The sequence below is a fragment of the Nyctereutes procyonoides genome, unplaced genomic scaffold (assembly GCF_905146905.1).
Source record: "Nyctereutes procyonoides isolate TBG_1078 unplaced genomic scaffold, NYPRO_anot_genome, whole genome shotgun sequence".
Taxonomy (NCBI): Eukaryota; Metazoa; Chordata; class Mammalia; order Carnivora; family Canidae; genus Nyctereutes; species Nyctereutes procyonoides.
This window is the reverse complement of record NW_026575132.1, coordinates 25,496,918-25,522,925: the sequence shown is the minus strand read 5'-3', so window position 1 is coordinate 25,522,925 and position 26,008 is coordinate 25,496,918. Positions and strand designations below refer to the sequence as shown.

At 50.5% G+C, this 26,008-nt stretch overlaps 2 protein-coding genes across 2 annotated transcripts in view; one reads left to right on the top strand and one right to left on the bottom strand.

Annotated features, from left to right (window-relative positions):
• The first annotated feature begins 12,720 nt into the window (after positions 1-12,720).
• PRKAG3 (protein kinase AMP-activated non-catalytic subunit gamma 3) lies at positions 12,721-19,661 on the top strand. The gene is made up of 13 exons (XM_055345691.1): positions 12,721-12,776; positions 13,159-13,198; positions 13,690-13,845; positions 14,193-14,596; positions 15,741-15,822; positions 16,337-16,395; positions 16,501-16,546; positions 16,929-16,983; positions 17,164-17,290; positions 17,414-17,579; positions 18,842-18,879; positions 19,048-19,194; positions 19,545-19,661. Exons 1-13 carry the CDS (start codon positions 12,756-12,758, stop codon positions 19,659-19,661), a joined length of 1,458 nt encoding a protein of 485 aa, XP_055201666.1. The 5' UTR covers positions 12,721-12,755.
• Positions 19,662-25,503: 5,842 nt separating this feature from the next.
• Positions 25,504-26,008, bottom strand: part of LOC129523037 (sterol 26-hydroxylase, mitochondrial) — a 34,953-nt gene continuing 34,448 nt past the window's right edge. The window contains exon 9 of the mRNA XM_055345672.1: positions 25,504-25,878. Within this exon, the coding sequence (XP_055201647.1) occupies positions 25,759-25,878 (120 nt within the window). The 3' untranslated portion in view covers positions 25,504-25,758. The remainder of the gene's footprint in view (positions 25,879-26,008) is intronic.

Here is a 26,008-nt window from a genome sequence, read left to right as displayed (position 1 = left end):
ATACCCACTTGAGTTTGCATGCTACCCAAGGCCTCTGTAGAAGAGAACTTGAACCTGACCTAATTTTGTCATTAAAACATGTATAGCTATTGGACTGGGCTTTTCTGAAAAAGATAAGACTGGGGGAGGAAGGGAGGGAGGGAGGAAGGGAGGCAGAGAGAGAGAGAGAGAGAGAGAGAGAGAATGAGACCACTAATGGGTTCCTGAGGGATCCCTGGGTGGCGCAGCGGTTTGGCGCCTGCCTTTGGCCCGGGGCGTGATCCTGGAGACCCGGGATCGAGTCCCACGTCGGGCTCCCGGTGCATGGAGCCTGCTTCTCCCTCTGCCTGTGTCTCTGCCTCTCTGTCTCTCTCTGTGTGACTATCATGAATAAATAAATAAAAAAAATTTAAAAAAAAAATGGGTTCCTGAGATAAATCACTGTGTGTGAAAGAAATCTGGTAGAGGGCAGCAGAGTCAAGATGTTGGAGGACGCTATGACTCCAGGAGAGGAGTGAAGACACACATGACCATAATCTAGTACCCCCTCCATCCCCTGAGATTCTGGAAAGGAGAAGACGGTGGTGCAAGGGAATGAAGAGTGTTACTTGGGTTTTGAAATAGCTAATCTGAAGAAGTAGATGGAAAGTTTCTGTTGGCCAAAGAGAAGGAAAGAAGCCACAGAGGTCTGTGGTCAGAGGAGTAAGAAAATGACACAGGTGGTGGTGTAGACAGTAGGGTGGCCTTAGTCAACAGAGAATGACTGTGCAGAGGGCAGCATGGCAGTGGGACGGCAGCCCAGCATGATAGCTCAAACTATGTGCAGAACATTTTCAAACTCCTAGAAGGAATTGATGGGGGAGGGGGTTAGTCCCAGGGGAAAATAGCTAATCAAAAAGATATCACTTTGAGCTGCAGAATTTTGGCATATTAGCTGCAAATGTGACACATTTATTAGGGATCAGCAGCTGGAGTATGAATAATACACAGCTTTCACTGGTTTATTTTTGTCACCATTTCATTTGAAATCGGCATCACAACCTGCATAGCAGACATTATTGTTCCCATTTAATACACACAGACACTAGAGTTAGAGTTTTCCAAGCTCACACAACAAGAAGCGCTCACCTCATTCCTTGACCCACTTTCTTTTAAATCCAGATGCACATTTCTGATGTGATGGAGAGGCAGGCACATCTCCCAGGGATCCTGGGTTTGCCCCTGGATATGTAGCTGGATGAAGTGTGGGTGATACTTTTTTCAGAAAGATGAATGCATTGCACTTAGACACAGGCATTTCTGAAGTTGTCTGTAACCCAGCACCGAGGGTGTGTATGATTATTGGGCAGCCAATGGGGAGGGCTGTAGTATGGTTGATCTATAATAGCCATTCCACTCCTCCTTATTTTGTGCTGGCCACACACCTGGGAGAATTGGTCTCAGCCAAAGATGAGCCCTGATTAATGTCAATCATGTGTAGTCTCTCAATGATGGAGATTGGTTCTGGAATGAGCACATGGCTCAGAGTGGGCTAATGAGATACAAAATTTTCCGAAGACTTTGGAAGATAGGTCCTTCTCTTAGAAGAAAGTACAGGGGGAAAAATCGTGCCTTTTCTTTTGGATGTTGTTGAGCATAGATAAGGGATCCAGAATTGCTGCTGCTTCCTTAGTACATGAAGCTGGCACCCGAGGAAAGCAGAGGTAAGAGAACCAAGGGAAAAATATATCAAGGCCACTGGATTAAACCAACCACAATCAATCAACTGGTTAAATGAGTCAATAAGTCTCCATCTTGTTTAAACCAATTTTTAAAAAGATTTTATTTATTTGAGAGATGGGGGGCGGGGAGAGAGTACAAGCAGGGGGAGTGGCAGAGGGAGAGGGACAAGCAGATTCCCAGCTGAGCTGGAAGGCTGACATGGGGCTCAATCCCAGGACCTTGAGATCATGGGCTGAAAGCAGCTGCTTAATCGACTGAGCCACCCAGGTGCCCCTGTTTAAACCAATTTGAATTGAGTTTTCTATTACTGGTGTCTGAAATCACCCTGACTGATACAGTCTGACCTCTGAGTATAAACCAGGGTTTACACTGGAGCCGCCTTCGCCTCCGCAACCGAAATCCCCCATTCTCTCTCTCTCTCCCTCCCTCTCCCTCTCTCTCTCTCTCTCTCTCTCTACTTCTGCTCCACTCTTGAGCACACGATAAACATTCTTGCCATGTGGATGCTATGCTGGGTCATAGGAAATGGTATATGATTTTCAAAAGCTTGGTTTCCTCCTGCATTGCTCTTGGATCATTCTGCTGCTCCCTTACTGTGCTGGGCCTGGGGGAGCCCTGTAAGGTCCTGTCTCCTCACATACACCATGTAACCCTTTCTACTCTGATTCTATCAGGAGGGCACAGGTGACTTCTGCTCTCAGATCCCAACAACCAGCCAGAGGGAGGAGGCAGAGGGCAGAGCCCTCCTTCCTTAACAATCCATATCTGCTCACCCTTACTTCCCATGTGACTCTTGTCTTCCTGCCAAATCAAGAGGTCTTTGTCTCCTCTTGGGGCCAAAGAAATCTTATGGGGATCCCTGGGTGGCTCAGCGATTTGGCGCCTGCCTTTGGTCCAGGGTGCGATCCTGGAGTCCCGGGATCCATCCCGCATCGGCCCCCGGCATGGAGCCTACTTCTCCCTCTGCCTGTGTCTCTGCCTCTCTCTCTCTCTCTCTCTATCATGGATAAATAAATAAAATCTTAAAAAAAAAACCAAAGAAATCTTAATCTAATTCATATTTATTCTCCTAACCATTTTGTGCTGTGTGTCCTGCCTGCTGTTTCTTTTTTTCTCACAAATTTCTTCCTTTTTTATTTATAAACCCCATTTGCATTCTCTGCTTTTTTTCTAGAGATTACAGCATTCACGATTAATACATCAAAATCTAAAGCTAATCAAAACCCAAAATCTTTTCCTCTTCCCAGATTATACAAGGATTTTCAAATGCTTTAAACACTCCATTTTTTTCACCACCTTTGATTTATATGTCATGGTTGGTAGCATTTTCATTCTAACCCCACAGGACATTACAATCCTTGTCTCTTTTTTTACACTTATGATTAATTTACATTTATATTTTTTACCACTTTCCTTGATGTTTATACCTTCTAAGTCTCAGATCTACTATGTAGGATCACTTTCTTTCTGAAGCATGTTCTCTAGAAATTTCCCTTACTGAGGCGATGAGCCACCTGTTTTTGTTTGTCATAAAATACAGTTTTCATCTTCTTTGTAAATCTTCTTTTATATTTTTTTTTAATTTTTTTACTTATTTATGATAGAGATAGAGAGAGAGGCAGAGGGAGAAGCAGGCTCCATGCACCGGGAGCCCGATGTGGGACTCGATCCTGGGTCTCCAGGATCGCACCCTGGGCCAAAGGCAGGCGCTAAACCGCTGCGCCACCCAGGGATCCCCGTAAATCTTCTTTTAGTGTAACATTGTAAGTGGGAAGTTGCTTTCCTTCAGCACACTGAAGATACTCTATTGTCCTCCCGGTTTCCCTTTTCTATTGAGAAATCAGCTATTAAACTGTCGCTTCTTTGAAAATATAGTTGACCCTTGAACAAAATAGCTTTGAACTGTGTGTGTTCAGTTATTTCTGATTTTTTTCAATAAATACATTGGGCACACTTTTGGAGATTAATGACAATTTGAAAAAACTCACAAACAAACCACATAGCCTAGAAATATTGGAAAATATCAAGAAATGTTAGGTATTATTGTAAGGATACAGTATGTAATAAATATGACATATATATGTCAGTTGAGTGTTTATGTTGTGACTAAGGTTTCCAGTCAACAGTAGGCTATTAATAAAGTTTTGGGGAGTCAAAAATTACTCAGATTTTCAACTGCATAGGAAGTTGGTGCCTCTCACCTCCATGTTGTTCAAGGGTCAATCATAATCTTTTTTCCTCAGTTGCTTTCAATTTTTTGTTCTCTTTGTCTTTGGTTTTCTGCAGTTTTTGCTATGACGTTTCTATGTGTGAGTTTCTTTCCCTTGTCCTCCTGGGGATTCATAGGCTTCTTGAGTCTGGGGGTTGTTATTTGTTTTTGTTTTTTAAATTTTTATTTTTATTTTTTTTTATTTACGATAGTCATACAGAGAGAGAGAGAGAGAGGCAGAGACACAGGCAGAGGGAGAAGCAGGCTCCATGCACCGGGAGCCCGACGTGGGATTCGATCCCGGGTCTCCAGGATCGCGCCCTGGGCCAAAGGCAGGCGCCAAACCGCTGCGCCACCCAGGGATCCCGGATTGTTATTTGTTGATTAGTTCCAGAAAACATCAAGCAATCTCTTCAAATAATGCTTCTACCCCAAGCTCTCTCCACTCTTCTGAGACTGTTTAAATATGCTTCAGATTTTTCTGCTTTAACCTCGATATCTCTTATCCTTTTTCATATGCATTTTACATATTTTTTTTAACTTTCTGTATTTTTTAAAAGATTGTATTTATTTATTCATGAGAGACACACACACACAGAGAGGCAGAGACACAGGCAGAGGGAGAAGCAGGCTCCATGCGGGGCGCCCGACTGAGACTCGATCCCAGGACTCCAGGATCACGCCCTGGGCTGAAGGCAGCACTAAACTGCTGAGCCACCCGGGCTGCCCTTAATTTTCTGTATTATATTCTAGGTAACTTCTTCTGACCCGACATTCAATTTTCTCTTCAGCTGCACTTAACTTGTTGTTAAATACATTTATTAAGGTTTTACTTTCGCTTGTGTGTTTTTCATTTCTAGAAGTTCTACTTTTTTTTTTTAAGATTTCGTGTATTTATTTTAGGGGGGGAGGGGCAGAGAGAGAGGGAGGGAGAGAGAGTCTCAAGAAGACTCCACACTGAGTTCGGAGCCTGATGTGGGGTTCAATCCCATGACCCCGGGATCATGACCTTAGCTGAACCCAAGAGTCAGACACTCAACCGACCATGCTACCCAGGTGCCCCTAGAAGTTCTGTCTGCATTTTAAAATAATCTGTTATAAAAATAAATAAATAATCTGTTATATGGCTTTTCATAGTTTCCTATTTGCTCCATACTTTTTCAAACCATCTCATATTTCATTAAACACAATAAGCATATTGTTATATATGAAGTGTCTGATAATTCCAGTTGCTGAAGTTTTTATGGGGTTATTTCTACTATCTTTTCTGCTAGTTCTTACAATTCTTAGTGTATCTCATTATTATTTTTTTAAGATTCATTTATTTATTTGAGAGAGAGAGAGAGAGCACAAGCAGGCTGAGGGGCAGAGGGAGAGGGAGAAGCAGACTCCCGCTGAGCAAGGAACCCAGTGCAGGACTCGTCCCCAGGACCCCTGAGATCATGATCTGAGCCAAAGGTGAACACTTAACGGACTGAATGAACCACCCGGGTGCCTCTCTCATTATTTTCAACTATGGGCTGGATATTATTGGAATAATTTGTCACTGTGAAGGAGCTAACTTTCTCCAGAGAACGTTTGTATTTGCTTCTGCCAGGACCTGGGGTCATTTCTGATTTAGTAACACCTTAAACCAAGTTCAAGATTTGATACTTTCTGAACCACTCAGGTGAGAAAAGTCTTGTCTGTAAATCTACGAAAGAGCCTAGTTTGCTTCTGGATTACGCCTACTCTGAGGGTGTAGCCCTTTGAGATCCCAGTTGTTTATAGATGAGATCTCTTCCCATACTCCCAGCTTGTGTGGGTCCTGGGCCCCTATCATCCCACAAGGCTCTTGCCAGCATTGGCAGATGCCCTAGCACAGAGCCACTTCTCTTTTCACTAACTTCATTGTGTACCCCCATCTTCCTTTCAATTGGACCTAGTAAATGGATACTGGGTAGACACAAGCACCATCTGTCCACTTCAGTTTCCAACAGCTCACAGAAAAAAGCTCAGTAATGGGGCCCTGGAGGCAGAGTAAATTTGCATTAATGAGGTGCTGGTTCTATCCAGGTCTTTGGGACACTGACCTCCATTTCAGTCACACATAGGATGAGAGCTGGAGTGTTCGGGTGACAGACATGAAGGCTGCTCTCACAGCCTCCCAACCACTCTGGCACAGCAGATCCCATTTGTAATTTATTGGGCTACTCCTCTTGGCCTCCTCAAGCTGTTTTTCTCCCTCTGATATAAAAATAACGCTTAAACAGGATCCTGACCCCATGTCCTAGGCAAATCAGCTATCCAGAGATGGCAGCCAAATTCACCCTAGGGTCAGGGTGCAGGTCTTTATTACACCCAGTTTTGAGAGCGAGCCAAGAAATAGGGTTGCAAGAAATATGATACCATGACCAGAGACTCAAAGCAAACACCCAAGGAGTATTTATTTCCCAGCCAAAGCCAGTACCTTCTGCTGATTGGTCCTGCCAGAGATAATGGGTAGGGCTCACCCAGCAGCAAGAGCAGGTGTGGGAGCACTGAGAGGCAAAGCTCAGGGGCAGAGCAGAGAGTTTTTTTGTTTTTTGTTTTTGTTTTTTTTTTAACAACGAGAAAATCACTACGGGTGTAGTGTGGAGCAGCACTGGGGTCTGCCCCAGCTGAAGCCCTCCTCCATCCCCATCCTCAATACCACAGTCTCGTGGTGATTACCAGAGCGCCCCATGCCTGCCTGCCTTTGGAGTCTTGTGGCTCCAAGTCAAGGGGGAATGAAAGCAGGTGGCAAGGCAATAATTATAGCAACCACTTACTGAGCATCTATTACATGACCAGCCTGTGCTTTATTTACAGTAAGCTTTGTGCTTGAGTGTGTGGCACCGGAGTCCAGAAACACTGGTTTTGACCCTGAGTTCCATCTCATTCACTTTAAGGTTTTTTTTTTTATGATAGTCACAGAGAGAGAGAGAGAGAGAGGCAGAGACACAGGCAGAGGGAGAAGCAGGCTCCAAGCACCGGGAGCCCGATGTGGGACTCGATCCCGGGTCTCCAGGATTGCGCCCTGGGCCAAAGGCGGGCGTCAAACCGCTGCGCCACCCAGGGATCCCTACTTTAAGGTTTTGATCAAGTTCATCTCTCTCTGCCTTGATTTTTTTCATCTGTAAAATTTTAATTATACGATATGATATATTAGTAAATATTAAATATTTACTATATGATAATATTAGTAAATATTAAATATTTCAAATTTAAATAACAAACATATACTAATATTTGCCATGCAGGGTTGTGAGAGATTACAAGAAATACTGCACACAACGTGCTTTATGGTATCCGGTAGGTATTAAGTGCTGCATAAATGTGAGGGATCATTAAATACACTGGTAACTTTTAATTCTACCCCAATCCTGTGATGTAAATAAATGCATTAGCTAGAGAGAGGCTTTGTTGCTGTAGCAAAGCTTTTTTTTTTTTTAAGATTTATTTATTCATGATAGACACAGGGAGAGAGAGAGGCAGAGACACAGGCAGAGGGAGAAGCAGGCTCCATGCCAGGAGCCCGACGCAGTACTCGATCCCGGGACTCCAAGATCACGCCCTGGGCCAAAGGCAGGCGCCAAACCTCTGAGCCACCCAGGGATCCCCTGTAGCAAAGCTTTGATTTTTCAGTGGTTTAAGCAAGATGGAAATTTATTTCTCTTTATAACAGCCCAGAGGTAGGCACCCAGCAAGGGGTCAAGAGGGAGAGGGGGTCTGTTATTTCCAACCTGCATCACAATTCCAGGTAGTAGGAAGGAGAAGATCTGCCCTTCCTGCTAAGGTCATTCTTAAAGTCTGCATATAACGCAGATACCATCCCATTCTCCAAGCTTAGTTACATGGCCATACCATCTGGAAAGGAAGCTGGGAAATATAATCTTATACTTTGTTAAAATTGTGAGGATTACTCGTAGAGGAATAAGAAGGAGGGAGGAGACACTGCTCTGCTAGAAGCTCCCCCCCACCCTCCCCAACAAAGAGCACAGTCAGCAGCCCTTGGAGGGAGGCATCCAGGCACCGCACCAGCTCAGAGCCCGGGATCTCTGAAGGATGAGGTGTGGATTGGATCCTATGGTCTAGTGACCTGTAAACTAAAAGGCAGATAATCTGCTCCTTCTGCTCCCCATAGACAGCAGTGGAGGAGGAACAGGATAAACTCAGTTAAAACATCCACTTGGGGGACACCTGGGTGGCTCAGCGGTTGAACGTTTGCTTTCAGCTCAGGGTGTGATCCTGAGGTCCTGAGATCGAGTCCCACATTGGGCTCCCCACAGGGAGCCTGCTTCTCCCTTTGCCTGTGTCTCTGCTTCTCTCTGTGTGTCTCTCATGGATAAATAAAATCTTAAAAAAAAAAAAAAACAACCATCCACTTGGATAGACCCTTTTGTTGTGATGTAGTGTCCTTCATCTCTTATTAGAGTCTTTGGTTTAAAATCTAGTTTGTCTGATATAAGGATGACTTATCCAGCTTTCTTTCTTTTTTTTTTAAATTTATTTATGATAGTCACACACAGAGAGAGAGAGAGAGGCAGAGACACAGGCAGAGGGAGAAGCAGGCTCCATGCACCGGGAGCCCGACGTGGGATTCGATCCCAGGTCTCCAGGATCGCGCCCTGGGCCAAAGGCAGGCGCCAAACCGCTGCGCCACCCAGGGATCCCTCCAGCTTTCTTTTGATGTCCATTAGCATGATACGTGGCTCTCCACTTCCTCACTTTCAATCTGAGGTGTCTTTGAGTCTAAAATTAGTCTCTTGTAGCAGCATATCGACGATGGGTCTGTTTTTTAATCCATTCTGATACTGTGTCTTTTGATTGGAGCAAGTAGACCATTTACATTCAGAATAATTGTTGAAAGAGTGCCATTGTATTACTCGTAAAATCACTGTTCCTGTAGATTGTCTCTATTCCTTTCCGGTCTTTGTTACTTTTGGGTTCTCTCTCCGCTCAAAGGGTCCCCTTTAACATTTCTCGCAGGGCTGGTTTAGTGTTCACAAATTCCTTTAGATGTTTGTCCTGGAAACCCTTTATCTCTCCTTCTATTCTGAATGACAGCCTTGCTGGATAAAGTCTTCTTGGCTGCATATTTTTCCCATTGAGCATGTTGACGATATCACGCCAGTCCTTTCTGGCCTGCCAGCTCTCTGCGGACAGGTCTGCTGCCAGCCTTGTGTGTCTACCCTTGATGGGCATGAAGGAGGGCACATGATATGATGAGCACTGGGTGTTATATGCAACTGATGAGTCACTAAATTCTACCTCTGAGACTAATAACACACTATATGTTAACTAAACTGAATTTAAATAAAAATGTTTTTAAAGAAGTCTACTTGGAACAAGAAAGAAAGGCAAACGCCCAGCAATCACTGGATCTTATCAATTACCAATTCCAGTTGGGCAGGGATTGCAAAGCTGCTTCCCCACAGAGGAGTAAGTTCTTGGGCGATGCCTCTGGCCGCCACTGGTTCTGCTCTCTGAGATGACCTCCGTTTCTGCCACCCTATGTGGCATGTGCTGTTGCCTCCTGGGAAGCTATCCCTTACCTAGGATCCTCTATGGCTACCCTGCAGAACACGTCCTTGCAGACTTTACAGCTTCTATAGACCTCCTTCGGCTGGCACACATCTGGGAAGCTGGATGGGTCAAACCAGCTGTTGGTGACTAGGTTTGTAGTTTCTTTGCTAATACAACACTATCAAAATCTTTTTTTTTAAAAGCTTTTATTTATTTATTTGACAGAGAGAGAGTGCACGAGCTGGGGGAGGGGCTGAGGGAGAGGATGAGGGACAAGCAGACTCTGTGCTGGGTGTGGGAGCCCAACATGGAACTTAATCCCAGGATGCTGAGATCACAACCTGAGTCGAAGTCAGATGCTTCACCCACCGAGCCACCCAGGTGCCTCCACGACCCTCAAAATCTTAAAAGGCTTCTGACTGGTTCTATATTTGCGTAGCCACAGCTGATGGTCTCATGGAGACATAATTCCTGTGCCCTATACTCTCTGGACGTGGTGTACTTTCTATTCTCTCTCAGACTGCTGGTGGCTATCTTGAGGCCATCTGAAAAAATATGCTTGGCTGCGAAGGGAGCCTCCCTTATCCTGCCCACTGAGCCAGCTCCTAATGTTGCTGAACGGAGTGTGCTGGAGAAAGGTTTGGAACTACAGGTACAACCTGGCTGAGGCTGCCTCTTCCAAGTCACTCTTACAACCAGCCTGAGTGCACCTCTCCTGTAGGTCTTTGCTAGTCGCCGCAGCAAGCAACACCCGACGCACGCCACCAGTCTGTGTTTCCATCCAGTTTCTGTGACTTAACAGGCTCTGTTAAGATTTACCTTTCAAAGCATCATAGATGACTATCACGCCGCATGTTTTGCTGGAATATAACAATGGTCACCACCTCACCAGCTTACAGTGCTTTGCTTTGCCATCTGCTGCCCAATCTCTAAACCAATGTCGCTTGGTTTAGACTTTCAGAGCAGTGCTACTTACAGATACCAATTCTGCGTTCATTAGGATGCATGTCTGGTCGCTGTACCAAAGACTCGACTCAAGAATGACTTAAACAGAACATTTATTTCTCTCTCATATAATAGTCTATAGACAGTCTAAAGCTGGTAGGGTGACTTTGAAACCCTTAACAAGCATCTTCCAATTTGGGTACAGGATAGCAGCTCTAGCTCCGGCCGTCATTTTAGCATTCCAGCATGCAGAGGGGGAAAAGGAAGAAGGAGGGAACCCACGCCTCTTTCTCTGAAGGCCTGACCTGGAAGTTGCTCACATCCCTTCTACTCACCTCACTTTGGCAAAAATTCATCACAAGGCCTCATTTTTTAAAACTTATCACTTTATTCTTTTAGATTTTATTTATTTATTCATTAGAGACATAGGCAGAGGGAGAAGCAAACTCTCTGCGGGGAGCCCAATACAAGACTCGATCCCAGGACCCCGGGATCACACCCTGAGCCAAAGGCAGATGCTCAAACCACTGAGCCACCTGGCCGCCCCACAAGGTCTCATTTAGCTGCAAGGAAGATTGGGAATCTGAGTCTTTATTAAGGGCAGCCACTCCAGCTAACATTCAAGTAATTCTCCTACTAAAAGAAGAAGAGAAAAATAGATATTGGGAGGCAACTGGCAATCTGCCACAGAATGTTTTTATCCTCATTTTACATTGGTAGAAACAGGCTCAGAGAATACAAGCAATGCTTTTCAAGGTCTTATGGCAAACAAACGGCAGAACATGAATTTTAATCAGGTCCATCTGACCATAAAACAGGGTTTCTGTCACATCCATCCAACACACTTTGGTCATCAAGGTGGCCACTGTTTCCTTGGAGATAGAGGACGTTCACACGTGCACAGTCATCTAAATGCCAACTCTGTGTACCTTGAGCCTGCACTAGAAGGAGACTAGTGCAGTGGGAGTGATGCTATTGGGGAAGGCTTTCTTAGAGAAGAACCCCTCCCACTGGCCCTGGAGGTGGAACAGGCCCCAGGGCGAGAGGAGAATGGAGTATCACAGGAGAAGGCATTGGTGTCAACTGTTCTCTATCTGGCTCGGTTGTGAAGGTGGGCCCAGAGCTTAAGGTGGGTAGAGGCTTTCTAGGTCCATCGCATAGTGGATGGACCTGTCCAAGGATGGTCCACTTGACACTTCCACCAGCCAAGGCGTCCCATCGGCTGTGCCTTGGAGATTCCGCCATCTGGGATGAGACGGGAGCAGGCCACAGGGATCCTGCAGGAGAGCTGCACCCACCCCCTGTGCTACTCAAGACACACATGGGGAAGGGCCAAGTCCCTGATCTGTTCTCCTCCTCCTCCCTGTAGGCAGTACAGGGGCCTTGCGAGATGATGAGAAATATGTTCCGTACATTCAGCAAGAAATCCAGTAATTCATTACTGAGTGTCCACTCCAGGGTCAGAGACTGGGATGGGAGAGGCTGGAAGGAGGAGGGGGGGCAGAGAGAGGGGAGCTAGAGCAGCTGGGTCAGCATTCCTGATTTGGATACTGACTCAGGCCCCAGGAATGCCAAGGAAGGGGGGTGGGCAGCCACCAGAGCCGGGCTGGGATCCTGTTGGCACCAGGATATGTAGGAACAGCACGCAGAGAGGATGTTGGGACCGGGGCTCCCACACCCTGGGACCCACCTCCAGATCACTGGTAGAAACAGATGGCTCTCATCCTGGGCCCTCAAGCCCACCACACACCTTCATGGTGGGTTCATGGTGAGTCTCCTAGCTCCCCACCTTCCAAACTCATCCCACCCCAACTTCCAGCAGAGGAAGGGATGGGCTCCTGGGATTCGAATGGGGACATCTGGACACACAGTGGCCGTTTTTCTGGGACCACCCACAAACCCCTCAGCCCCTAGCCTCCCAGCTGGCTCCCACTTGCCCCCTCTGACTCCAGCACCACCTACGACTGAAGTTTGTACAAGGAAGAAAGTTGAGCTCAACTCGCCTCCATTTCCCCTCCTTTGGCACCTGATGAAGATGAGCAGGAGCCCAGGACTCTGAAAGCCCACCTCCCACCCGTGCCCCTACAGTGCTCCAAGCCACCTCCCCCATGGCAAAGCCCTTCAAGCTGGTCCTTGAAAACCCAGGAGGGAGCCCAAGGCCAGGTCTCAAGATTCCAGGCACACCCCTTCCCTCCCCACCCTGCTCCAGGCTCTGGGTGGGAGCAGCCGAGCCTGCAGAGCCCTCCCTCCCGCTGCCTGACACCCAATCAGAGAGAAACCGATCCGGGGAGGGCAGGGTGCCAAGGGCCGGGCCCAGAATAGTGCCACCCGGCCAGTGTTGCGCACTTGCTCTCCGTTGGTCCGGGTTGGCCGCATGGAGCACACACTACGCCGGGTATAGGGGTCCCCGGGGACGGGAGCTGGGGCAGCCGAGGCCAGTGGATTGCGAGCACAGCACACTGTGTGAATGTGTGTGAGTGTGTGTGTGCATGTGCAGCCTGGATCTTGTGTGTGTGTGTGTGTGTGTGTGTGTGTGTGTGTGAGCATGTGGGTGTCTGTGTGTATGTGTATTCTTCTTGTAAGCAACCTATGTGGTTCTGTGTGTGTCTGGGAATGGTTGGATGTGTGTTTTCCTGAGTGTATAAGTGTTTGTGTAAGGGGGGGTGCTTGCGGGGGTGGGTGCATGCACACGCAGGCCTGCTGGGGAGAGGACCTACCTGTGGTTCGAGAAGGTAGGGCACTTCCCCCACCCCTCCAGACCATTCTCCTCCCCACAGAACCCATCCTGGAGCAGCCTGGAGGGACCCGAGCATCAAGGTAGGTGCAGCTGCCTCCTCCTCAGGGCCCAGCCTCTTCTCCCACTTCCTTTGTCCCCCCTCTTTGGGACCCTCATCTCATCGGCTCTGATAGCCCATCTTTTGTCTCTCTCTCTCTCCTTTTCCTTTTTTTGCTCCTGTGTCTTTTCCTTTTCCCTTCATCACTCTTTTCTATCAGAAGAAGTTACAGGGGGTGAGGGAGGTGGGGGGCGGGGGAGGGATGTAGAGTCTGAAGACTCTGACCCTGGTTCTGACTTTATCACTTACTGTGTGAATTGTGGCAAACTGCTTAACATCTCTGATCTCAGGTCTCTCTTTCATAAAATAAAAATGATGATAATGTCTCCCTTATAAGATTGCTAGGAGTGAGAAATATGGAGGAGAAAAACTCTTGGGAAGCTTGCAAATATTAAATGTTATTATTAATGACATTTTCATTGATTTTGTTGTGTTACTCCCTATTAACCAAACGGGCCCCATTCCCCCTTCCAGAGATGAGCTTCCTAGAACAAGGAGAGAGCACTTCATGGCCATCACCAGCCATGACCACTGGCTCAGAAAGAAGCCATGGGAAACAGGGGGCCAAGTCCTCGAGATGGACGAGGCAGGAGGCGGTGAAGGAAGGGGAGCTGCCGGGTCTGGAGGAAGGTGAGGCCAAGGCCAGTTCCGGAGAGTTGGGAGCAGGGGCAGTGGGACGTCCCAGAGCTTGGGACCCAGGGCTCTGCTCTGATCCCTTCATAGAGATGGACCCAAGCCTCATCTTGTAGCCCCACTCTGTCCATATGGGAAACGTCAACTGCACGGCAGAGCCAGGGGCCTGGCATGGCCAACTCAGGACAGAGCCACTATCTTGTGTGGCTCTGAGACTCAGCGTTCTCACCTGCAAAATGGGGCCATAGCATCCAGGCTTCCCAAGCCTGCTGTGAGGATGACCCGAGCCAGCAGATGAGAAAGCGCTCTGGAAGATGGACTTATTGTCCTCTCCCCTCCAACAGATCCCCAGGCCAGGCCACCTGCTGAGTGCACCGGGCTGGAGGCCACATTCCCCAAGGCCACACACTTGTCGCAAGCTGCCCCCTTGGCCAGGGTGGGCACCCCACCGACAGAGTGGGACATCTCCCCCCTGAACCATGCAGCCTCAGCCGTAGGCTCCAGTCCAGATGATCTGGAGCTGGATATAGAGTTCCCAGTCACAGCAGACTGGGGGTACGAGCTCGGCCTGGTGGAAGAGAGGCCTACCCTGTGTCCCTCCCCGCGGGCCCTGTTACCCAGGCCGGGCTGGGACGACGAGCTGCAGAAGCCGGGGGCCCAAGTCTACATGCACTTCATGCAGGAGCACACCTGCTACGATGCCATGGCAACCAGCTCCAAGCTGGTCATCTTCGACATCACGCTGGAGGTGAGGCCATGGCGCTGCCCCCACCTCCATCCTCATGGGGCTGCAGCCACCACTCACACCCTCCAGGACACCCCGCTGGGCACCCTGCAAGTCCCCTTCCAGAACTCCTTCCTAGCACCATGGAGACCAGTGCTGGGGAGGGCTTCTCTCCCTGTCATCCTAGCTCTGCCATTTAGTATCTCTAGGATCTTGGGTTAGTTACTATACCCCTCTCATCTCTAAAATAAGGATGGGGGTGCGCCTGGCTAGTTTAGTTGGAAGGACATGCAACTCTTGATCTTGGGGTCATGAGTTCGAGTCCCACGTTGGGTGGAGAGATTAGTAAAAAATAAGTACATAATGAAAAAATTAAATAAAATGGGAACAGAAATGCCTGCTTTTCCCTACAAGCTCTAGAGGACTCCTGGGACCATCCAGGATACATGGGAGCACTTTGCAAACCCCAAGTATGCGGAAGACATTGCAGGGTGGCTTAGGCCAGACAGCAGGGAGGTCTCAATAACAGAAAATTAGAATGAGCTCTAGTCTCTGCTCTTCCATTAGGCTAAGCTATGGAACGCCTGATTCCGTGCTTAGCATCACACAGAGCAGGGCTCTGTTTCCAGAAGCATAGCCTATGAGCCATCCACAGTACACTATTTGATTCTGGTGGTACATGAACAAATATATTTATTTGAGTAGTTCTGCATTTATTTTAACATGCATTAGGAAGACACAACCAGAACAGGTACAAGCAGTATGGATGGTACCACTTAGGATGAGGCCACACGAGTCAGTGTCAAATTTATTTAGAGAAAAGTATTTCAAAGTGTTCCGTAAATAAGCACACCTCTAGAACTGAGGTTAGCAAAAGCTCTACTGTGCCTGACTGTACACCTACGACTTCTGAGTGGAAACGCTGCCCACAGGTGGCTGCCGGCGAAGGGGTCACCGCAGTGCCTCTGGCCACCAGCAGCGTCACCTCTAAGCCAGTGTGCCTGACCAGGATGGTGTCTAGGGTCGGCCATGGCCTGGGAAAGGCAGTCGAGCTCACGTAGAGGAGATCCTGGGAGAAGGCCCCGTGGAAGGGCCCTGGTGGGGACAGGGTACCCCGGGGGGCCCGGGGGGCAGTGGGAGACTCACCCCTCACCTCTCTGGCCCTCAGATCAAGAAGGCCTTCTTTGCGCTCGTGGCCAACGGCATCCGGGCGGCACCCCTGTGGGACAGCAAGAAGCAGAGCTTCGTGGGTGAGCAGGGGCTGGGAGGCAGAGGTGGTCGGGAAGGGAAAGAGGAGAGCTTTCCCTCTTCTTTTCCCTCGGGCACCCCGAGGCAGAGGGGATTCTGGGGCCGAGCTGTGACCCACCGAGGGCTCGCGCAGACCCTCGGGCTGAGCCGCGCTGGGGCCTGGCCGGGGGACCGTGTGACCCCGTGGCGCCGGGTGGGAGACCCCGTGTGTGGAGTGGGTGTGACCAGCTGACCCCTCCAGCTCTGCTCCCCCGGGTCCTGTGTCCTAGGTGCTAGATAGGAAGAGAGGGAGCGAGAGAAAGAAATTAGGAGACCGGAAGGTGGGCGGGGAGGGATTGCAGGGGAAGCATAAAAGGGGTGACCCCATTTCTCAGGCATGGGAGGGGCTGCCCTGCTCCCCTCTTTCCACGGTTCCCACAGCTGTCTCAGTCCTCGGCCTCTGGCAGAGCGGGAAGGGGGTCTGACCCTTCAACCTGCCTCTCACCACAAGCCCCCCTCCTTCCCCATCCCCCGTAGGGATGCTGACCATCACGGATTTCATTTTGGTGCTGCACCGCTATTACAGGTCCCCGCTGGTGAGGAGTCGGCTGGGGGTCCCGGGGGCTCCCATCTGGGCGAGGGCGGAGGGCAGCTCAGGGAGCCTGGTGCCCAAGGGGCCCATATCTGCCTTCGGTGTCTAGGTCCAGATCTATGAGATTGAACAGCATACGATTGAGACCTGGAGAGGTGAGCTGGCGGAGGGACCTGAAGGGGCTGAGGGTGTGTGGGTGAGCCTGGGGCCGAGGATCTGGGACCTGAAGGGGCTGAGGTGTGTGGGTGAGCCTGGGGCCGAGGACCTGGGACCTGAAGGGGCTGAGGGTGTGTGGGTGAGCCTGGGGCCGAGGACCTGGGACCTGAAGGGGCTGAGGTGTGTGGGTGAGCCTGGAGCCCGAGGATCAGGGGCCTGGCAGAGGCTGAGGTGTGTGGGTGAGCCTGGGGCCCGAAGGCCTGGCAGGGGTGGAGATTACCTGGAGGGAGAGGGGGAAGGGCAAGAGGGAGCCCAGGGGTCCGAGGGAGGAAGACAGGCCGGGCAGCCGCCTCCCTGAACCGGACCCTGGTTTGCCTACAGAGATCTACCTTCAAGGCTGCTTCAAGCCTCTGGTCTCCATTTCTCCCAATAGCAGGTAAGTGTCCCCAGCCACCCAGCGGCGCCTCCCGCCCGAGCAACCCCTTCCACACCTCCCAGGTCTGAACTCAGGGGCTCATCCTGCAGGGCTCAGGCAGCCTGGACGCCCTGTCCTCCTTTTGCAGGGGCTGGGGTGGGGGGTGTAGCTCCCCTAGGCCCACTGCTCCCACCTCTGCAGCCTGTTCGAAGCTGTCTACGCCCTCATCAAGAACCGGATCCACCGTCTGCCGGTTCTGGACCCGGTCTCCGGCGCCGTGCTCCACATCCTCACACACAAGCGGCTGCTCAAGTTCCTGCACATCTTCGTGAGCCTGGGCGCAGCCTCGGGGTGCCCTGAGGGGCTGAGAAGTCCTTGGCCCAACGGATTGGGGAGGGAGCGGCTGGGAGCCCTGGGCCCCCTGATCCCCACCTGTCCCTAACCCACCCAGGGCACCCTGCTGCCCCAGCCCTCCTTCCTCTCTCGCACCATCCAAGATCTGGGCATTGGGACATTCCGGGACTTGGCCGTGGTGCTGGACACAGCGCCCATCCTGACGGCGCTGGACATCTTTGTGGACCGACGCGTGTCTGCACTGCCCGTGGTCAATGAAACTGGTACCTGCGCCAGGCGTGGGACTGGCTGGGGTGCAGTGGTGGCAGGCAGGGGTCTGTGGACATCAGTTCAGGACCCAGGGTGGAGTGGGGGCTGCTTTGGGTCTCGGATCCATTACTTAGCCTCTCTGTGCCTCAGTTTCCTCATTTATGAGTTGGGAATCTTAATAACACTCATCCTCTGACTTCAAGGGATGATTTGAAAGGAATATGTGCAACAAAATAAGTATGGTGAGAGGAAACAGAAGATGAGGTTTTAATGTTAATTCCTCCTAAAATGGGCCATGGGATCCAGCCAGATCTCCCCTTTTCTTGCTCTGAATAGGGGTTAGAGGGACTACATTTCTTTGGTTGAATCATGGCTATAAACCATTTCAAAGTTAAAACTGCTGTCATCAAGCTAGATATCAAAACATGTTTTATTTTTTATTATGAAAAGTTTCAAACGTATGAAAATGATAGGAAAAAATGTAGTGAAATCCACATATCCATTACCTGGATTGACTACTGTTAACATATTTCCATAACCAGTTTTTCTCCCCCTTTTTTTTTTGCTGACATAATTTAAATTACAGAGATCATGTTATTTACCCCTTACCCCTTCAGTCTATGTCTCTTAAAATCAGTATATTTCCTATATCACCTAACGAAATTCTGAATAATTTATTAATATTATCTAAGATCCGATCCTCATTCTTATTTGCTCACCTTCCCCAAGAGTATCTTTTTCACAGTTGATTTGTACAAACCAGGATCCAATTAAGGTCCATGCTTTGCATTTGCTTCTTTTGTCTGAAGTCTCTTTTAATCTAGAACAGTTCCCCCTTCACTTAATTTTCATGACATTATAATGGGTTGGTTGCCCTATGGAACGTCCCACCTCCAGATTCGTCTCTGCTTTCTACAGGTGGCCTCAGCATTGTTCCTCTATTCCCAGGTCTCCCATAAACTGGAAATTAGATCTAAAGGCTTGGTCAGGTTCAGGCTGTCCATTTGAGGCGAGGATATTTCAGAGGTGACACTCTGTACTCACGTTGCATCACACCAGGAGACATGTCAGGCCGTCTCCTTGTGTGTGACTCTGTGTGATCTGTGGGTTCAGGTGGTGGCAGCCCCGTGCCTCATTTTAAAGCCGGTAGCCCGGGGAGGGATGGGGGGATGCCCAGTAGATCATTCTGAAAGCCCGCTCCGTCTTGCACAGCATCATGGCTCTGATGTGAACCTCTTCCCTTTCTCTCTCGCCACCCCCACCCCTACCCCCGCAGGACAGGTCGTGGGCCTCTATTCTCGCTTTGATGTGATTGTAAGTGTCTGCGGGAGTGGGGAACTGCCGGGAGGCTGTGGGTGTAACAATCGGTGGAGAGGCTTCTGTGGACCAGAAGGACCTTTAGGGATGTGTAGTGGGCAGTGTCTGTGGGTCTGGAGCCTGGCTAAGGGGGTGACTAACAAGGCCCTTCCCTCTCTGCCCCAGCACCTGGCTGCCCAGCAAACCTACAACCACCTAGACATTAGTGTGGGAGAAGCACTGAAGCAGAGGACACTGTGCCTGGAGGGAGTCCTCTCCTGCCAACCTCACGAGAGCCTGGGGGAAGTCATCGACCGGATTGCCCGGGAGCAGGTACCTCCTGCCTCCTCGTGCGCACCCCCAACATGTATGGCCCCGACCTCATGAGCAGCTCCAGCTGTCCCTATACACCCGGCACCTGCCCTCTCCTCCCATTTCATGGCCATTTCCAGCTCTCGGTGTCCACCCTGGTCTGCAGCTGCTCCGGCCCCTGGGACCCTTGTGCTAAGGGCCACGGACAGCTGATCACCCAGAGTGGCCAGAGCCACCCCTAACTGGTCTCTAGGGGACACTCTCTTGCTCCCCGTTATGTTCTGTTGTTGCCCCTGATTCTTGGTGCCAACCTTGCTGGCTGCCATAGCTGCAGAGCTCCCACCCCTCACGGACCCTCTGCGGACCCACAGGTACACCGGCTGGTGCTAGTGGATGAGACTCAGCATCTCCTGGGTGTGGTGTCACTCTCCGACATCCTTCAGGCCCTGGTGCTCAGCCCTGCTGGCATCGATGCCCTCGGTGCCTGAGAATATCTGAGTCCTCCCTCCCAGGCCACGTCTCACACGCTGAAGCCAACGATGGGAGCCAGGGGACTGGGCCTTCATCCTCCCCCACCCCCATTTGCTGGTTTGGCTCTGGTTCAGGTAGGCTCTGCCCGGGGCCATCGGCCTCAGCACCAGTCCATAGATCTTTCTGGGCTCGTGGATCTCAGACCAGGGCACCCCGAGGACAGAAGTAGCACAGTTCATTGCTGAACAGCCCGATGTAAACCACAAGTGTCAGGACTCACCGCTTTGTCCAGTGTCAGCTGAGGTCATGGGGGTCCTCCTAAGAGGGCCTGGGGTGAAGGCAAGGGCAGTGATGTGCTTTCAGGTGCTCTGGGGAGACTGACCTGCCCTCTCACAATCATTACCCTCCTGCTCGGAATTCCACTGGAAGGAAGCAAGTTACTAAACCTTTGTTGAATGGAATGTCCATGCTCAGTAAGAACTTCAGCCCAAAGGAGGGAGCTTCTCTCTTAATGACACGTCTCAGTAAAGTTGACATGATCTCAGACTCTTTGCCGGTAGCATGCTTGCTAGGGGCTCGCGCAGGTTCCACCTGCTTGGCACTGGATGGCGGGACAAGGGTCCTCGATTGGAAAGGCAACCTCCCCCCCATGTAGTCACTGTCTTCCCTTCTCTTTTCCCACAGGCTTCTCCAGCCCTCCCTAATTGCCCCTGCCCTGCCTATATTCCCAGGAGCCCTCAGGAATGCCCAGTGCACCATGGGATGATGAAACTAACGGCTGAGTCAAGCCTGGAGGTCTCTGAACCAGAGGCACTGGGACTATTACCCCAGGGCCAGCTGCTCCATGCCCACCCACGCCAAACCTTCCCTCCACCTGGGGTGTGGTTGGCCCCAGGGGGGCAGCAAGCCCTCAGCTGCTGGGGTTGGTCCTCAGCTTCTGGACTACCTGGGAGTCCCAGCTGTTCCTCTGCAACCACCGAGATGGTTCCCCACAACCGTGCCACTGCCCTCCTCCTCCCAGCATTGTCATTTCAGGGCTGCTGGCGGTCGCCACGGAGCAGTAGATTCGGGTAGAGCCTGTCGAGTGGGGTCCTCCCTCCCGTTCTCATCCTGAGCACCAGCCAACCAGGTTCTCAGTTTCCCCGGTGACCGCTGGGTTTGGATCACTGAGGGTGAACCGAGGAGAAAACAAAAACAAAAAGAACAACCCATGACCTTAAATTGTAGAAATGTCACTCAGAAAATGCTAGCTAGCCATTTGGCCCGAACTTGTGGCAAGCCCCCTGTGCTTTCTGAATTCAAAGACTCGAGGGAAAATCTGTGATCGACAAACACTACAACTGGCATTTCTTTTCGTGCATAGAGTGTTAGTTCGCTGAAATTTCTTTTTTCACCTTTTATTTTATAACAAAACCCTAAAGAAGACATGAATTAATTACATAGTAAATACAGCTCAGTCCACAAACTCTAATATGCAAGAAAATAACTTTATTTTTCTAACACTGAATGGAATTTGTATTATGAACCTCATTTTCGCCAGATGGTAGAAATTAATTGCAATCAATTTGGGGTGCATCCCTCACCTTTTCCTGGGGTTAAATTTGGTGAGGGGGGAAAGCATTAAGTAGTGTAAGACTGTATTCCTCAGTCATCAACATCCATGCATGCCAGCACCTGCTAAAACCTTCCCATTCCTATCTGGTTGTCACCGGGTTGGTCACTGTTGGGCCTGGCACTTGCTAGGTGCTCCCTCACTCCCTACCACGGAACCTCCTTGAGCCTGCCTGCTCCTGGGGCATGAGGACATTCTAGCTCCTAGACCTGGACCCGTCTGCACTTCAGAAAGCTCTGCGGGGCACTCGCAAGCCCATCTGCTCAGACGGACAGCAGGTGGTCTGCTGTACTCTGCATTTTGCTGGGGTTTTTTTCAGGCTCTATCCTGGAAACATGGGGCTCAGGGCTCTTCCACCCTTGTCATCTCCAAAGTTTCCTGGGATATTTGTCACATCCCCTCATCCCTTCAGACACAGCTCCCATCTCAGGGACCCTAGAAATGTCCACAGTTTCTTTGCTTCCCCAGCCCCCATCAATCTATGGCATCTTTACCAGTGGGGCCTTTTGTCTAACCCAGCATGCATCTTCCAAACCCACTCTATGTGTCTTGCGTTCTTGTCACCTATGTTGAGGGGCCAGGCTTTTGAAATTCCAAACCCAAGACCAGGTTTTTGCTATATCATCCCTCCCCTGTGGCAATGGACACTGCAGCCCTGCTGTCCAGTGGGAAGAGGATAGGTTAATATTTCTAAAATATGATCCCACCTCATTTAGCTCACAGAGCAACAGAGTGGAGACACTTGCACTAGATGAGTCAGGCAGCAAAGGAAGGCCTTTCTCATAGACACCCAGCCTCTGTTTCTGACTTTGCCATAACCCATGGGTTGGTGCTGGCTCTGCTCTGGGTCTGGGAAGACCCCGGGCCTTGGGCTCAAGTGGGAAGATGGGATGGGGGTGCTTCTCTGGGCCCATCGCAAGTGACAGTGTCCTTGGGGAGCCTGGGGCAGTCTGTCTCAGGCTGAAGCCAACTATGGAGAAAGTGTAGCAGGTCAGTCTTTGAGGTGATGCCCCAGATTGCTCTGTATGAGCAGACCTTCTGATGTCACAGTGTAGGCATGAGGTGGAAAGGACAGCCCGAGGAGGTCACTCTTCCCCCCACCCCTGTTTTGCTCCCCTTAAGAGTAGATAGGTCTCCAATCTCCTGGGCCCACCATGCTGAGAACCCAGCAGTTCCCCCATGGGCCTTTCTGTGAGGGACCATGCCAGCCCCCTGCCTCAGATGCCCTGCTCAGATCACAGTCCAGCCTTCAGTTCCCGACAGTCCACCAGCATCAAGGCTGCAAGAACAGAGGCAAAGGGTTGCCATGGGGACTACTCCTGCCCTGACTCTGAATAAAATGTGAAACCCATCTTGCTGGTCCCTCTGTTCATACCTGTGAACCTGGGGCTGGCCAAATTTTCCAGTCATTGTTGGCCAAACCCCTGACTCCTGCCCAGACCTCCGAGGTCTCTACAAGGGGGCCTCCAGGCTGGACTCCCATCCACTTCTCAGCCAACCCCATCTCTTCTCTCACACCATCTCAACAGCTTTCAATCTGGGCTGTGCAAAAGGATCCCCTGGGGAGCTTTATCAGATGGACCTTCCAGGGCCCATTCCTAGCGATGCTAATATCCTGACTTGGGGGTTGGACTTGGGCAAATGCATTTATTTTCTGTAGACACTAGAGACTTATTATGCGTAACACGTGATGAGCACGATGAGCACGATGGCTCGCTGGCTGAGCAATAAGGATGCTTCATTTGCATAATTGGGAAAGTCATTTGTCACATAATGGCATCTATATTATTTGTCATGACTACGATCTACAGGAAGAGCTGGCTAAGAGTAGGGACACAATATAGAAGAGACACGATCTGCTGGCATTCTCGCTAGTCTTCCAAACAGCCACAAATACAGAAGAATTCAGTACAATGTCACGTGCGTCCATCCCTTGATGACAGTTGTCAGAATTTTTATTTGACATGCATCTTAAAACTGGGATCATAAGTAATGAGTTGGAGCTGAACTAATATTAGCAACCTAAGCTGCATCCAGAGCTAAAACATCTACAGGATATGAGCATTGTAGACAGCCGCAAAACATGGAGTACTCCATCTATTTTTATTGCTGGGAGTGCTGCATAAATGCTAAGAAGACAAGCTGATTTCTTAAAGTCTTACCCCAAAATCTGGATCCTAATTTGGCCAACAAGTGCAAATTAGCCTCAATGAGAGTAACGAGGTACATACATCCTTTTCAGTCAAAGGGTACCTGCTGTGCTGAGTTAATGTCTACATCTGCAATTATGCAGAGTCAGGTCAGGGTGGACAATGGAGGAGCCTCACTTTGACATAGCTTCCCTGTGACTTCTGTGGGCAGTCCAGGGTCCCTGAGGCCGCAGACCCCTGCTGGTCTAAAGGAGCAGCACACTGGGAAGGCAGATGTAGCCCTGGTTGACTTTGTGACAGAAATCTGGCGCCCTCTGAGCCCGCCCCCATTCTCTGCAGGTATAAGGAGCTCTCACAGGTGAAGCCCCACACTGATGGGGCGGAGAGCTATGCCCTTGTCATCAGGAATTCCTCCCATGTCTCTCCAGATTTCTGTACTCGGTATGGAAAGCTCTGCATCCTCCCCTCTTCTTCCTTCCCCTGCCTCCTATTCCAGCCTTTTCTCAACCCACAAACATTGATTTGTGGCCTCCTAGGTGTTAGACACAGCGTTGGGCACTGGGATCCAAGCTGAAAGGAGCTTGATTTGTGCCCCTCCAGGGGGTGCTCAACTGGTTAGGGATGCAGTTGGGCCTCTGACAAAGGTGAACCAGCTGAGCACTCAGTTCTGTAAGGTTGTGGGGGGGGGGAGGCAGAGGAGAGCACACAGGAAGTGCTTGTGCTCCCTGACAGCTCAGGGGAGGCTTTTCAAAGGCAGTGACCTTTGAGCTGAGCCCTAAGGAAGAGCAAGTTCTCTGGGACAGGACGACAGGACGACATCACAGTTGGTGGAGATGTTCCAAGGAGAGGGGACATTGAGAACAAAGCATTGAGGCCGGAAAGAGCATAATGTGCTCAGGACAGTACAAGGAATTGGGGTTCGGCTGTGGAAAGGGTGCCTGGGCAGGGAGTGGGGATGAGGGCAGGGTGCCAGAGTCTTCCAAGCCATAGTAGGGACTTAGGACTTTGCTTCGGGGATGAGGGGAGCCACCGGAGGATTTTTATTATTTATTTATTCATTCATTCATGAGAGAGACAGAGAGAGGTGCAGAGACACAGGCAGAGGGAGAAACAGGCTCCCTGTGGGGACCCTGACTCGGGACTCGATCCCAGGACCCCGGGATTACACCATGAGCTGAAGAGAGAGGCTCAACCACTGAGCCACCCAGGGGTCCCTCCACCAAAGGATTTTAATAAGGGCAATGACATGATTTATTTTATTTTATTTTATTTTTTAGTTTTCTATGACCCAGCAGAAATGTACCAGAGTCCCAGTGGGGCTGGGACTCGGTGAGGCTGGGACTGACTGCCTTCTCAGACCTGTGGTACCCTCGGTCTCCCTGCCAGCCCACTTTCCTTCTGTTGCCTTCCTCTACTAAAGAGGCTAGAAAGCTAAAAACGGTAGTCCCCAAACTCTGTTGCAGCTCGACTTCCAGGTGGCCCTGGGTTCCACCTCTGGGAGGTGTGCAGAAGGTGGTCACAGGGCAGAGGCCACGCTTCTGCTGCTCCCACTGTCGCCGTTGGGGGTGGGGGACAGTCGTGGGCCAGGATGGGAGCAGGGAGGATACTTTTTTTTTTTTCCTACTGGCAGCACTGACCCCACCCAGGAGACACAGAGGCTCCCTCGGGCCGGCAGCTGTCGTGATACTTCCCAGCACTCGTGCTCCTGAGGGTGCCAACCTGGTGCTTCCTGGGCCGATCAGTGCCCCCCGGACCCATTCCTGTAGATCCAGCCAGGAGCCCCTCCATCCATTTTTGCAGCACTTCACTGCCTCTGTCAGAGCACTTCCTGTCCCCAGATGGGTGTCCCTCTGGGTGTCCCTCTAGGTGTCCGGAGGGTGGTTCTGCAGGTCCTGCTTGGCTGGCTTCAGCCAGCATGGGGTGGTGAGGCCTCGGCCTTCGTGTGGTGCAGGAAAGCACAGGCCTTCTCACTTTCCATAGAGGGAGAGGGCTCCGCCTCCCACAAGATCCCTAAGAGGGGAGAGGCTGTTCCCCAAACACAGCAAGGGCTTCGGATGCTGCATCATCACAAAGAATGACACAGGTCTCCAATTATCCACAAGAGTCTCTTTATTCTGTATTTTTTCCAAGGATAGCAATGTGGCACGGGGGTGGCCTCCTATCTGAGATGGAGACATTGGAAATGATCAAAGTGGCAAAAGCTCAGGGTCCTACAGAAAGTGCGCTGGGTTTCTTCAATCTCCGGGATCCGGCAACCACCTTCTCCCCCTTCCCGTCTGAGACAGGGTGGTGGCCTGGAATGACTGCGCCAGGGAGAGAGAAGGAGGCGGCTCCCAGGAGGCCGGGCCCAGCTCAGCACTGTCTCGGTTGGAAATGCAGGCTCACCTTCTTATTGGGAACCAGGACGATGCGGGCCAAGCTCTTCACCTCCCCTGTCTCGGGGGCCAGGACCACCTGGTACTGCTGGATCAGCTGGGGGGCAAACACACATTTGACTTAGAACCTGTGATCTCTACCCACTGCCCTCCCTCCCGGGCTCCCTCCCTGCCTGCCCTCCCGCTCCTCCCCACACTCTGCACCTGCCCTCCTGGACCCTCACAGC